Source organism: Elephas maximus, chromosome 2 (assembly GCF_024166365.1).
Source record: "Elephas maximus indicus isolate mEleMax1 chromosome 2, mEleMax1 primary haplotype, whole genome shotgun sequence".
NCBI classification, from domain to species: domain Eukaryota; kingdom Metazoa; phylum Chordata; class Mammalia; order Proboscidea; family Elephantidae; genus Elephas; species Elephas maximus.
In genome coordinates, this window is record NC_064820.1 from 44835085 (window position 1) to 44849027 (window position 13943).

At 38.4% G+C, this 13943-nt stretch overlaps 1 protein-coding gene across 4 annotated transcripts in view; it reads right to left on the reverse strand.

The window, feature by feature from the left end:
- RICTOR (RPTOR independent companion of MTOR complex 2) overlaps positions 1-3893 on the reverse strand; it is a 148826-nt gene extending 144933 nt beyond the window's left edge. For all 4 annotated transcript variants that reach the window (XM_049862704.1, XM_049862684.1, XM_049862693.1 and 1 more), the window contains exons 1-2: positions 3785-3893; positions 3562-3609 (exon numbers count right to left, since the gene is read on the reverse strand). In XM_049862704.1, the coding sequence (XP_049718661.1) occupies positions 3562-3609; positions 3785-3833 (97 nt within the window). In that variant the 5' untranslated portion in view covers positions 3834-3893. The remainder of the gene's footprint in view (positions 1-3561; positions 3610-3784) is intronic.
- Positions 3894-13943: the final 10050 nt, after the last annotated feature.

Below are 13943 nucleotides of genomic sequence, written 5' to 3' on the forward strand. Positions count from 1 at the left end.
GTTAGCTGCCGTCAAGCTGATTCCAACTCATGGCGACCCCATCTGTGCAGAGTAGAATTGCTCCATAGGTTTTCAAGGCTGTGACCTTGCAGAAGCAGATTGCCAGGCCTTACCTCCAAGGCACCTCTGGGCAGGCTTGAATCACCAACCTTTTGGTTAGCAGTCAGCACTTAACCCTCATGTAATTATGGTAATCACCTGAATTTGTAGATCTTTGAAGCACTGGGAGTGAAAAGACTGCCAGGGAGGAAGCACCAGGAGGAGAGGAGAAAAGAAAAGAAGATCAAGGTCAGGACCTCAGGGTTCACTTGCTTAAGGAGCTGGAAGACCAGACCAAGAGAAGACTGATGCGTAACAAGGACCTTCCTTCAGAGCAGACAGAGAGAGAAAACCTTCCCCTGGAGCTGGCGCCCTGAATTTAGACTTCCAGCCTACTGGCCTGAGAGAGAATATACTTCTCTTTGTTAAAGCCATCCACTTGTGGCATCTCTGTTATAGCAGTACTAGATGACTAAGATATCCCCCCCAAAAAACCAAAATAATAAAGTTTCAGTACCATAGTTACTTAATAGCAAATTTATAATACTCAAAACAATCACTGTATGCTAAATAGATATTTTAATGTAATTTAAATAATTCTAATTTCACATTCTAGGAAGGCAACTAACATTTATTTAGCATCACTACTCACAAAGTATTGGATTCTGTGCTGAGTAATGAAGCACTAGCTCATCTACTCCTCACATTCTTAACACCCTCCTATTTTTTAGATAAAGAAATCAGGGGTTAAGCAAAGTCAAACCACTTGCCCCAAATCACCTGACTGTTAAATATCACAACTGAGATTACAACCCAGAACTATTTGACTTTCCAGTCTGCTCTTTTACTAGATGCTTATTACAGTGGTTACAACGACTAGAATCTCTATTTTATACTGAAGTTTGTTAGCTATCTACACAATGAATTTCTCAAAGATTACATAAAAACAATCAGATGAGAGCAAACAGTGCCTCAGCACTAAGTTTTGGTTGCCCAAACTTTATCTTTTTACACATTGTAATCTAATCCACAGACAGCCGCCCTTTAGCTGCAACCCAGATTGCCCCTCAGTTCTCAAATTATAAGTGAATTTTAGTTCTTCATAAACTTTCTTCTTGTTATATCCACAAGGCTTCTTTTAGCAATGCAATATTTGTCAGAATAACAATTTGTTTAAACAGAAGTAGCACTATATAATGCATCTAACTCAGATAGCTTCTTTAACTCTCAACTTCCTTAAGGTTTAGGCATACAGTTCTCACATAACCTCTCACTCTTAGTCATATACTGTATTGCATTTGCAATCAGTTTCAATTGGCTGCGTAAATTTTATTCCAAGCTGAAGTATATTTTGTCAGGGCAAATAGGAATAGCATTTTCTATTCTGTTTTTATTATCCTGGAAACACCTATGGACATAGTAGGTGTTTACGAAATGCTTAGCACTTTAAATAGTAAGTGTATACAGTTATCTAAGTAGTTGAATAAAATTACAGAAAATCAATGGTATTAAATAAAATTTGCAGATAAGCTCTTCTACAACCCAAAATTCTGACACCAACCAGAGAAACCACTATGTAGAAGCTCAGCAAATGCAACTCAAAGCACAACCAGAACTTCTTTTCAGCACCATATCCAAGTACATTCTTAGTGAGCAAATTGGAATCAAGAGCTACAAATGCTCTTTCACCTCCTCGTAAAAAACATATGCTCTTATATAAATTAAATCACTAATAAATACCTCTGTTACAGGGTTGGAATGCCAAAATTTCAGCTCTGTAGCAATTATGTTTATTTTGTAAGGAAATGTACTAGAAAATCTTTCTCACATATATATGTTAATATAAATATACCTTTCGTATGTACATTACATATATTTTATATAATGAAGTTGCCACACTGCTGCACAAAAGTCAAAAGCTTTACATCTTCTACACTAATTCTCAAAACCTATCTGCTGCAAAAACGTTCCAATTTAATTGGTGACTAATTAATCACCATTTCTATTACTTAAGCCCTACTATAGTATGTTTCAGAGCCCCGGTAGCCTAGTGGCTAAGAGGTCAGCTGCTAACCAAAAGGTGCGCAGTTCAAATCCACCAGCAACTCCTTGGAAACCGTATCGGGCAGTTCTACTTTGTCCTACAGTGTCGCTATGAGTCTGAATCGACTGGATTGCAAAGGGTTTGGTTTTTTCTATGGTATTTTAGAAACTCTTCTGCCTGGAAAAGGACCTAGTTCACCCAAAACTAAGTCCCTGAACTTGCAGGATAAAATATTAAGTTACAAAAAGGTACTCAAGTAGCTAAATAAAAAAGGAATCTTTTCGTTTACAAAAGAGTAATCTTACATTATGAGGTACAAAATAAAAGAAATTAAAAAGAACGTGCTATGCTTTAAGTACAAGGAGCCTCAACAATGAGCCCATGTCTAAGAAATACTGTAGATAACAATAACTATGTCAACTACAGAATAGGGTAAAAAGGCAATTTAAAAAAAATTTTAATGTTTTACAACGACTTTATCTTTTAACTTCCGAAGGTGTCGATCAGATTTCAAAAAAGAAACTGATTTCTGTAGGGGCTGAACCAGGTTATGCTCTAAGCTACCGCCGGTATGAAATGACTTCGTTGGAATCAGTAGACCAAAGTCAGTTTACTGCGGGAGAGAAAAGAAAAATCTTATATACAACTACTAAGTCTTCTTTTTAAGTCTTCAACGAGATATAACCCAATAAATTCCAGTACAGCGACTGACAGAAGAAATACTGGCTAGTAGCAGAATTAGGTCCTCAAAAACTAAAACCGGGGTTTACCCAGTTCCGAGGTGTAAACAAACCCATCTCAACTGCAGAAGGTAAACAATGAACCTGCAGCTGGCTGAGGGGGCAGTCTTTGCCAACTACTGTCCCAGCGGCCGGGAATGCGAAGCAGGAGGGAAACACAGCTTAGACCAGACACTTAGCAGCAAAGACCAGCTCTAAGTCTCACTATCGAGTTATCAGTGCTGCGGGTCCCCCAGGGCGGTAGGCAAAGAGAAAAGTAGTCACGCAGCCATCAACAACAAGCAGGTCCGGCTTCTGCTCCTGGGGACGGGGAGGGCAGGATGTGGTCTCTCTTCCCTCAAACATCCTCTTGCAACCTAAATAACAGCCTCTATCTCCCTCCGGCCGCCCCCAGGATTCGGCTGCACCAGCTCCAGGATAGGTGTAAAACGTCCCCCGGGGGTCCAGAAAACCAAGAGGGTCGCCAGCCCCGCCGAGTCCCGTTCGGTGCTTCCCCGCAGTTCACCGAGGCCGGGAGGAAGGCTCGGGGTTCGGGAAGCCGGCACTGGGGAGGCGGACGGGTCCGGCGAGGCGGCCCCGGGCTCGGTTCCGGCGGGCCGGCAGGCGGGGCTCGGGCTCTGCCCCCGGCATTCCCGCCGGTCCAGTGCGGGGCCCGTCCCGGTCCCCGGTCCCCAGCCCCCAGCCCCGGCTCCTCCCCAGCAGCGCGTCCTCGCGGGCGCCCGCTGCGCCCCGCGTTACCTCGGGTCAGATCCAGCGGGACGTTCTCCTCGCCGCTGTCATTCCGTCCTGCGTGAAACACACAGACACACAGCCCCAATTAGGATTCGCTCGCAGGCCAGCGGCTGTAGCCGTGGCTCCGTCCGGCGCCCCAGCTCGCTCCCCCCACCCAGGGACAGGGGGAGATAAGTGCCAGGGGTGGTGGTCGCCGGGCGGTGAGGGGTGAAGGCTGCAGCGGGCTTACCTCGTATTCGGAGATTCTTCAGCGAGCGGCCGCGGCCGATCGCCGCCATATTGACGGGTCTCAGTCACAACACCGGAAACCTCGCCCAATCGCGCGAGAACCCCTTCCCCTCCCCGCGCGCCGCGCCCGCCCCCCGCGGCACCTCCTCCGTCCCCTCCTCGGCGGGAGGCTTAGCCCGGGGTGGGGAGGGAGTGCCGCGCGGGCCCAGTGTCTGTGCCGGGGTCACGTTGCCCACCCGGGAAGACGAGGACGCGGCGACGGTCTGCTTCTCCGAGAGTGCGTCTCCCGGGAGGGGGCATTTCCCACGAGGGGAATCCCATTGATGCGAGCTGGCAGCGTGGAGGATGCTTCCCCTGTAGCTTCCGTGGAAACCGTACAGTCAAAACAGGGGCGAGCTGCCTGGAGGAGGCCGGGATGCGGCGGGCGGCCACCTGCTGAAACCATCCTGCCTGATGCTCCAGTTTGCTCTCACGTCCTGGGGTAGACGAGCCCGCTTCCTTATTCTTTCATTAAAACGATTTTTATCAAAAACAACAACAAAAAAAGCCAAACGCTGCGCGTTGTTTTAACCTCACTTAAATCCATACTTAGAGTCGCCTTGCTCCAACCTAAGTTAAGATGTAACAAAGTTTGTTTTCCACCTTCCAACTGACCACCGTGCTAAGCGGCCTTGCACTCGAGCTTCAAAACCACTGTTAGCCGGGAGGGATTCTCCCAGTGGAAGTGTTTGGGTGGAGGTTTTGTTTTTTGACCGCCTGGATACTAGGAGGGAGAAGGGGATCGTCCCAGCAGTGGGATTGTTCTTGGCCGCGCGCGAGCTGGCAGGCGCGAGGAGGTGGGTTCCTACCAGGAGCAAGGAGGGGTGCTGTGACTCTTCTGTGTCGCTCTTAGAACAGTGGCTAATGTAGGTGTTGTGGGTTAATATATTTAATACATAAACCTAACAGTTATTAACAGTCAGGATTTTAATTCTATAAAACTGGCCCCTGACCGCTTAAATTACTCTTAAAACTGAATTCACTTTAAAAGAAAAGGGAAGCGTTTCTCTCTTCTCAGCTGTAAAGGCGTTTTTTCCGCCTATTCCTCAAGTGTTTGTCCTTTGTTTTCCTTGAGACTGGACGTTAATTGAAGGTGGACACCTTAACCAGCTCTTTCCCAGCTCCCAGTTGGTACAGTGCCTCGCACAGATAAGTGTTCAATAAATACCTGTTGAATGAGTAAATGCCCTGGATTCTTTCCTTGTTCCAGTGTCCTTCTTGCTTTTAAAGGCAGTGTTGGAAATTTCTGCCGTTATTTACAATAGTGAAAAATTGGAAACACTTAAAATGACCAAAGGTAGGGAATTGGTTATAGAAATTATGGCAGCCATTATCATGTAAAACTAGTAAGCATGTATTTATAGGAAATAACGTTCCTGATATTAAATCAAGGAAGAAATGACAAAGATGTTCCCATTTTTATCAATGTTTAAAATAATGTAAAGTAAAAATACATTTTATAAAGTATGATGTTATATATGTCTGTGCGTAAGAAAAGTCAAGAGCAGCTATACGCCAAATGTTACTTCATTTTCCTTCCCCCAGTTGTGGAATTACAGATGCGGTTTTTTGTTGTCATTGTTCTTGTTTATTTATCTATACTTTTTAAATGTCCTAAAATTAATATATATTACCTTTAAAATAAATAAAAGTTTTAAAGACAAAAGTAAAAGCAACATAGAGTAGTATCATCATGAAAATAAGACAGAAACACTGCTTCCTGCAGACACTAAATACGCTTCGTGTTTCTATTCCAGGTCCTTCTCTTACCAGGTCTACATTCAGTTTCCGCTGCTTATTTAAGGATGCCATATACTTAGGGAGCCCTGGTAGTGTAGTGGTTAAGTGGTACAGCTGCTAACCAAAGGGTCAGCAGTTCAAATCCACCAGCTGCTCCTTGGAAACTCAATGGGGCAGTTCTACTCTGTCTTACAGGGTCACTGTAAGTCGAAATCGACTCCACAGCAATGGGTTTGGTTTGGTTTTTTTTTTTGGTTTATACAGTTAGAGTGCTCTGAAGAAATGTTCCTGACATTGTGAGTTGTAATTTAGTAACAACTAATGTGCTCCCTCTTTTATAGCTTGGTGCAAACTATTCTGGTTAATGCCTAAGGCAAGAATCACAAAACTTAAGGTTTGGCCAGGACATTAAAAATTTTTGCACTGCATCTTCCGTGTGTCACACATTTCACCATTTTAGGAAAGTAGAGATGTATCTGGAAGGTCTACCAGATTCCTACCACTGTTCCGATTTTTTACCAACCCTTTTTATCTGATTTTTTTTTTTAATATCTAGCAGTTCTACTCTGTCCTATAGGGTCGCTGTGAGTCGGGATCGACTGGAGGACAGTGGGTTTGGGTTTTTTATTCTAAATTAACTCTATTCTAAGAGAGTTTAAATTCATTTTCAGCTTTTTATGCAAATTGAGTACAGCTGATCTACTTTTTTATTAAAGACTTCAGGTATTAAAAAAAAAAAAAAACCCATTGTCATCCAGTCAATGCCAACTCATTGTGACCCTATATTGTATACGAAAGCCTAAACCCAATAGCCTTTCATTTTTTAACTTATGTCATTTTTAAAGATAATTTTTCAATTACTCCATCTCTTCTAACAGGAAAAAAAAAATTACCTTTCTTCAGTCTTACACTGAAAGTAGTTTTTCCTCTGTTACTATCTCAGTCATTTGAGTGGCTAAATTCTCTACTATTTGCTCTTAAGGTAAAGGGCATTTTCTAGTAAAAAGAAAAAGTTCTTAGTGTTTGCAAATGACACCCAACTAGGAAACAAGAGTGTAAGGACATACCTATTTTAGTAGTAGGAAACCCTACAGGGCAGTTCTACCCAGATTCCACTCCAGGGCAACAAGTTACATTTAGAGATGTTGCTTGCTTTTGAAACAATACCACTGTGTTTTTTTTATCCTAGTGAGCTTATTTGCTTAAAACCCCTAAGTTATTTTCTGTGATACTTGCCCATAGGCATTCCTCTATTTCAAACTTTTTTCTCTTACTTGTTTATTTTAGCCCACTGTTTCTCTTACTCAAAGGAGCCCTTGTGGCACAGTGGTTAAGGTGCTCAACTGAGTCGGAATAGACTCCACTGCAATGGGTTTTTTGGTTTTTATGTCTTACTCAAGGAGCCCTGGTGGTACGGTGGTTAAAGTGCTCGGCTACTAACAGAAAAGTTGGTGGTTGGTAACTCACCAGCCTCCCTGGAGAAGAAAGATGCAGCAGTCTGCTTCCACAAAGATTTACAGCCTTGGAAACCCTATGGGGCAGTTCTACTCTATTCTATAGGGTCACTATGGGTTGGAATGACGGCAACTGGTATGGTTTTGGTGTATGTCTTACTCATTTGTTTACTTCATACTACTTCTCCAATTTCCCTGGTCATGTTGATTCTAATCTGGTCATTGAGAATGTTACTTCCTCTTCTTAGTTTTCATTTCCCAACTAGGTTTCGTTTGCAGAGTCAATGAATGTGTTTTCTCATAGTATAAGTCATTGACAAAAAAAAAAAAAGTCATATGAGACTGAGTCTAGGACCACAGCTCTAAAAGATAACTGCTTGATTTCCAAGATACAATGACTCCATTGAAAATCACTTTCTGGGTTCTATTCACTATTCTGTTGGGCACAGTTAATAATTCAAGTTTAAAAAACCGTATATCAATTTCGGATGCAGTCATAACGTTGAACAAAAACAAAAGCCTTGCCAAAATCTTAGTTCCCTTTAATTTATCTGCCTTGTTGCATAGGACATATGAAGACAAAGCAAGTCGAAAACCACAAAATTTGGTCAGTCTATTTCTTGGTAACTTCTTTTCATAGTTAAACCACATGTTTAAGGTTAAGGCCATTAAATTGACAGGCAGTGGACTAAATCAAACAAATGTTATAATCCCTCACAGGGTTGATATGAATGTTCAGCCTTGGTCACAGAAGCAAGTAGCCTCCTAGTATATTTCCTTTAAATTTTAATTTTTGTCCCCAAATCTCATTTTTTTCATGTCGTAAAATTCTGTAAGGTATAAAGGCCCTCTATAAAAACAGTTTTGAATGAAGAATAAGTTTAAATTTGTGGAAGAGGAAAATACATATATATCTACAAAATAAAATCTGGAAGAATAGGAATTAAAAGTTTAATAGTGATTATTAATAGAATTTTGATTTTTTTCTTTCTTATTTTAATTGTTCTAAAATAAATTTGTATCACTTGTGCATATCTTTTTTAGGAAAACTATTCTAGAGAAATTGTGTTGGGAGCCCTGCTGGGACAGTGGTTAAGAGCTCAGCTGCTAACCAAAAAAAGGTTGGCAGTTTGAATCTACCAAGCACTCCTTAGAAACCTATGGGGCAGTTCTACTCTCTCCTATAGGGTTACGATCAGTCAGAATAGACTCGACAGCAGTGGGCTTGATTTGTTTTTTTATTCTAAATCGCAGTTATAAACATTTGACTATAATAATAACTTGTTAAGCAGTGAATCTATCAAATTTGTGTGTCATTAAAAAAAAAAACTGAGCATGCACCCAAACATAGAACATAAAGAGGAAATAAAAAATGGTTAAGATTGTACTTGTCTTGGTTGTTTAGTGCTACTATAACAGAAATACCACAAGTAGATGGCTTTAACAAAAAGAAACTTATTTTCTTACAGCCTAGGAGGCTAGAAGTCCAAATTCAGGGTACCATCTCCAGGGGATGACCTTCTCTCTCTGACAGCTCTGGAGGAAGGTCCTTGTCATCAATCTTCCCCTGGTCTAGGAGCTTCTCAGTGCAGGAACCTCAGGTCCAAAGGACGTGCTCTGTTCCCAGCATTGCTTTCTTGGTGGTATGAGGTCCCCTGCCCCTCTGTTTACTTCTCTATTTTATATCTCAAAAGAGATTGATTTAAAACACAATCCAGTCTTGTAAATTGAGTCCTGCCTCATTAACATAACTTTCCTTATTCCCACCTCATTAACATCATAGAGGTAGGATTTACAACACATAGGGAAATCACATCAGGTGACATAATGGTGGGCAATCATACAAGACTGGGAATCATGGCCTAGGCAATTTGATACACATTTCTGGGGGACACAGTTCAATCAATGACAATATTTAACTTCATTTTACTAATGGTATAAATAATAACAATGGAACTGAAAATACTTCATTAAGTTTTTAATTTTTGGTTAAATATTTTGCAATATAGCAATTCAAAAATCTAGTTCTAAGGAGAGTTTATTTGGGTATTAAGTTTTATTAGCTAAAAATACAAAGTTAAAAATGGAAGAACTACTCTGTTGGCTGCAGTTTTAAATCATTGTAACACTCATTTTTTAATGCCATCCCTCAGTTATACAAAGTTTTTTTAAAAATGTAATTTGGCTAGTAAATGTCCATCTTCCCTAATGTTAATCAATTTTCCTTGCATACTGGAAGGTGTAATATTTACAAATTTTTATCAACTTATAAAAATAATTTCAAAACTCACCATCTGTAAGGTTTTTAAACAAATTAGGAAATTCTGTTTCCATGATCTTTAAGTGTATAGATGCAACAGTTTATATAGATTACATATTTATATTTTTAATTATTTTCAGGAAAAAAATCACAAAACCATGGAAACATTTCCAAATACCTGTTTTCTAAATGTTCCCTTCCTAGCACAAGTTTCTTGTGAAAAGTAGTTACTTTCTTAGTTATTGCTACCACCTTTTTTTTTTTTTAAAGGGGAAGATTATATTTATTTATGTATTTATTTAAATATCTGGTAGACAATATGCTATTATAAGCCATCAGTCATCATGAAAAAAAAGAAGTACATTACTACATAAATACTGAATTTCCACGTGGTACAAAAGGTTTTCTTAGTCACCCCGTTTCTCATTTCTATGTGTGTAAAAGTTAAAATATATTTTAAAGGTCTTGTTTTCACAATATTATCACCCTGTGGTACTATTTCTATACTTTTGCCCAACTTCCTTTTTTTTATTTCAGTCGTAATAACTGCATCATCAGTTTTTCATAAAGTACTGGTTTTATTAGAGAAGTCATTTAATGGCAAAGATACACATTCTTTGGTACATCTTTACTTCAGTGGCAAAGAAAACAAAGAAGTAGTTATTTGTATATTTTATTATTGAACAGAATTTAACAAATACCATAAACTGAGACAAGTGTAGAAACGTCTGTATTTCCAACCAACTGGACAACAGAGCTCCTGTGCTGCCTGTTTGTTCAGGTATCTGTTTCTTCCCCACTGCTTTTTTGTCTTTTGCTAAAGAAACTTTCTTTTGGGGAAGTAATGAATTCAATATTGTATGACTTTTAACATCACTGAAAAAAATACAGAAAATTTTCTTCATATTCTGAATGCTTATTTTTTTAAGTATTTTGCTAATCGGATAGCTTTATACAGTCATTAGCTAACATCTAAAGGAATGTTAGAGTGAGGTAAATAGTAAAGAACAATGTTCATAAATTCATACTTTGCATAATCTTAATAATTTCAATTTTTTTAAAAATTGGCGGACATTGTGACATTATTATTATTATCATTGCTTTTTCCTTATAGTGAAGCTGATAAAATGCTGGTATCATGAGTAAAAGTATCAGCTCCACTAAATTTAAAAATCTTGTGCTTATATTACTTGTATTAACACACAGATTCTTTTGCAAGATTCTTTTTCAGCCACATGTCCATTTTGCAAGGGATAGTTTATAATAAAAAAACCCGTTGCTGTCGAGTCAATTCTGACTCATAGTGACCCAAAAGGTCAGAGTAGAACTGACCCGTAGGGTTTCCAGGGAGCGCCTGGTGGATTCAAACTGCTGACCTTTTTGGTTAGCAGCCGTAGCTCTTAACCACTATACCACCAGGGTTTCCATAGTTTATAATATACTCCTTAAATCCATTTAACTGGATGTAGTATATGGCCATATGCCAAAGTGGAAAGAATTCCTGGAAGAGTATTATTGAACCCCCCTGAGTTGCAGGATTCCCAGTCTTCCCTGAAGAAACCTTGTATAACTCATGCCAATTTAATATACTGACCAAATGATAACTCCAGTGTTAATCTATGTAATTATATAACAATCTGTATGATAAATGTCAATAGTTTATTTATTTATTCTGTTTCGGTTAAAAAAAGTCTCCAAAATTCCTCCACCAAAAAAATAAAAACAAAATAGTACTCTGAAATTAGATAGGAATAGTGAGCAACTAGAAAACTGGGAAAGTGGAGCTACCCAGAGAGCAAGTGCCAACAGCATAACTGAGATCTGAAGACAAAGCTACTATTACAAGGTAGAAAAGCAGAACGTGAGACTCCTTCATTAAGCGCAGGATCCTAGAAGTGGGCTAACTGAACACAGGTTGGTAGCGCCCCCTGGCTTCCAGTAGAGGCAATTACACATTCTTCAGGTGAAAAGGATACGCTATCACCTCCTAGCATTTTCACAAATTGAGATCAAACAAATAAAAGCTCACATTCAAAGACCATCAAAACCATACGGAAAAAGACACCATGAGTAAGAATCAATAGAAATCACAACAATTATATCCTAAGGATTTCAGAAATTGATTATCAGTAACAATATAAAGGAGCTGTTCATGAAAAGGTTTTTTTTTTTTTTTTTTAATGAAGAATTTCTGATTCTATCCATGCTGGAGAGAAATGGGTAATGGAATTACATGTCTACAATAAACAACTATTGAACTGGGAAAAATACACGAAGCAGCTGTTTTTAGGCATCAGACAATAGGTGGTGTGGCACTGTAAAGGAAACAAACAAGGTGAGTACAGCTATCTGCAGATATCTGTTTCTTCCCCACTGACAGGTGCTTTTTTTGTCCTTGCTAAACATGTCATTTTACTATATTCTGGCTTGCATTGCATTGCATTTCTCAAAACTGGGTTGAAGAAAGAGAAAGTTGAGAGATAATGAGGCAATTGAAATATGAAGGGCGGAATACCAGGGAGGAGGAAGTTGTTCAGAGCAACAGCTAAAGAAATCTGCATATGGATTCCCTTATTATTTAGCTAAATTTTAATCTGGGCAAGAAGAGGGTGAGATTCCAGTAGGCCTGTTAGAGAACTGCTCCTGGGGGCTCTGATCTGAACGGAGATTCCAGAGGTTGCTAAGTGTTGTAAGTAGAGTTCCAACCAGCAAGTAGAGAGACTTTGGTGAACAATCAGAGCATTCAGTTAAGACTCCCAAAAGGTTAAAATTTAGAAGAGAGTTCCACTGAGACCCCTCAAAGACCATAATGTATTAATAAGTTCTAGTATAGAATAACTAGAATAAAGTCTACCATAGGGAAACCCAAGAAAAGCCTAAAACTGAGCCTCAACATGATCAAGCTGATGCTAATAAATTAAGTAATGGATACAAAATACTCCATAAAACTCTGTAAGAAAATAACAATATTGACTCTCAAACCCATAGCATTCACCATGTCCAACACACAATAAAAATTTTATTAGACATAAAAAAAAGCAGGATCACATGACATCCTCAGTATAAAAAATAGCCAATAGATACAGACTCAAAGATGACACAGGCATTGGAATTAGCAGACTTTTATAAACATGATAAAAAATTTAAAGAAAAAGTTGGACATAATGAGTGAACAGATAGGGAATCTCACAAGAGAAATATATGCTTAAAAAAAGAATCGACTGAAAATTCTAGAAATGAAAAAAATGCAATATCAGAAATGTAAAAATCCACTAGATGATAACAGATTTGATGCTTACAGTGAACTTGTAGACAGAGCAATAAAAATTATCCACATGAAAGCACAGAGGGAAAAAAAAGACTTAAAAAAAAAAGTGCCTTAGTGACCCACATAACCAAATCAAGCAGTCTGAAGTATGCATAACTGAAGTTTCAGAGAAGAGGAGAGAGAGACTGGAGCAGAGAAAATATTTGAAGAAATAATGGCTGGAATGTTCCAAATTTGATGAAAACCATCAAGAAAATGAACAAATCCCAAACAGGATAAGTACAAAGAAAATCAAACCCCGGGAAAAAACACTGAAAATTTCGAACATCAAATATAAAGAAAAAATCTTAAAAGCAATCAGAGAAGACAGCAAAAGGCAAAAAACTGCAGGGCAACAAGAATTACTGATGACTCTTAATCAGAAGTGATGCAAGGCAAAATGTAGTAAAATCATATGTTTAAAAGTAAAAAAGGAACATGTAACCAAGAATTCTACATCTAGTAAAAAAAAAAAACAATTTTCAAAAATAAATAAAGAAATTTTTAGATGAAAAAGCTGAGAGAATTTGTCATGAACAGGTGTGTCCTAAAGTAAATGTTAAAGGAAATTCTTCAGCCTGAAGGGAAATGATAACAGATGAACATAAAAATCTACATGAAGGAATAAGGATGAGAAAACAGTAAATATATGGGCAAATAAAAAAATATGTCTTTCTCATTTCTTAATACCTAAAAAAGACAATTGCTTACTTAAAGCAAAGGTAATAACAATGCATCGTGGGTTTAAAAATTATAGAAATAAAACATATGACAAAATAGGATGGTTGTAAGGTTCTCATAAATGAAGTTGTGCAATATTAGTTCAAGGTATAGAATGTTTAATAAAGAAAGCATATTATAAAAATAGATAGATGGGAGATTTCTACCCATCTCCATCAATTATCACATTAAAAGTAAACTATATACTCACTGATTTTAAACCTTATTACGAAGCTACATTAATCAAAACAGTATGGTATTAGCATAAGGATAGAAACCTAGATCAATGGAATAGAATGAGAGTCCAGAAATAAACCCTTACATTTATGGTCAACTGATTTTCATCAAGAGTGCCAAGACAATTTAACGAGGGAAGAATAGTCTTCAACAAATAATTCTGGGAAAACTGGATATCTACATGCAAAAAAAAAAAATGAAGTTGGGCTTCTACCTCACACCATCTACAAAATTAACTCAAAATGGGTAATATACCTAATATAAGAGCTGAAACTATAAAAATATTGGAAGAAAACATAGGATTAAATAATCACAACCTTGTGTTAGGCAGTGGTTTCTTAGATATGACACCAAAAGCCTAAGGACAAAAGAAAAAAAAAGGGGAATTCATCAAATTAAAATT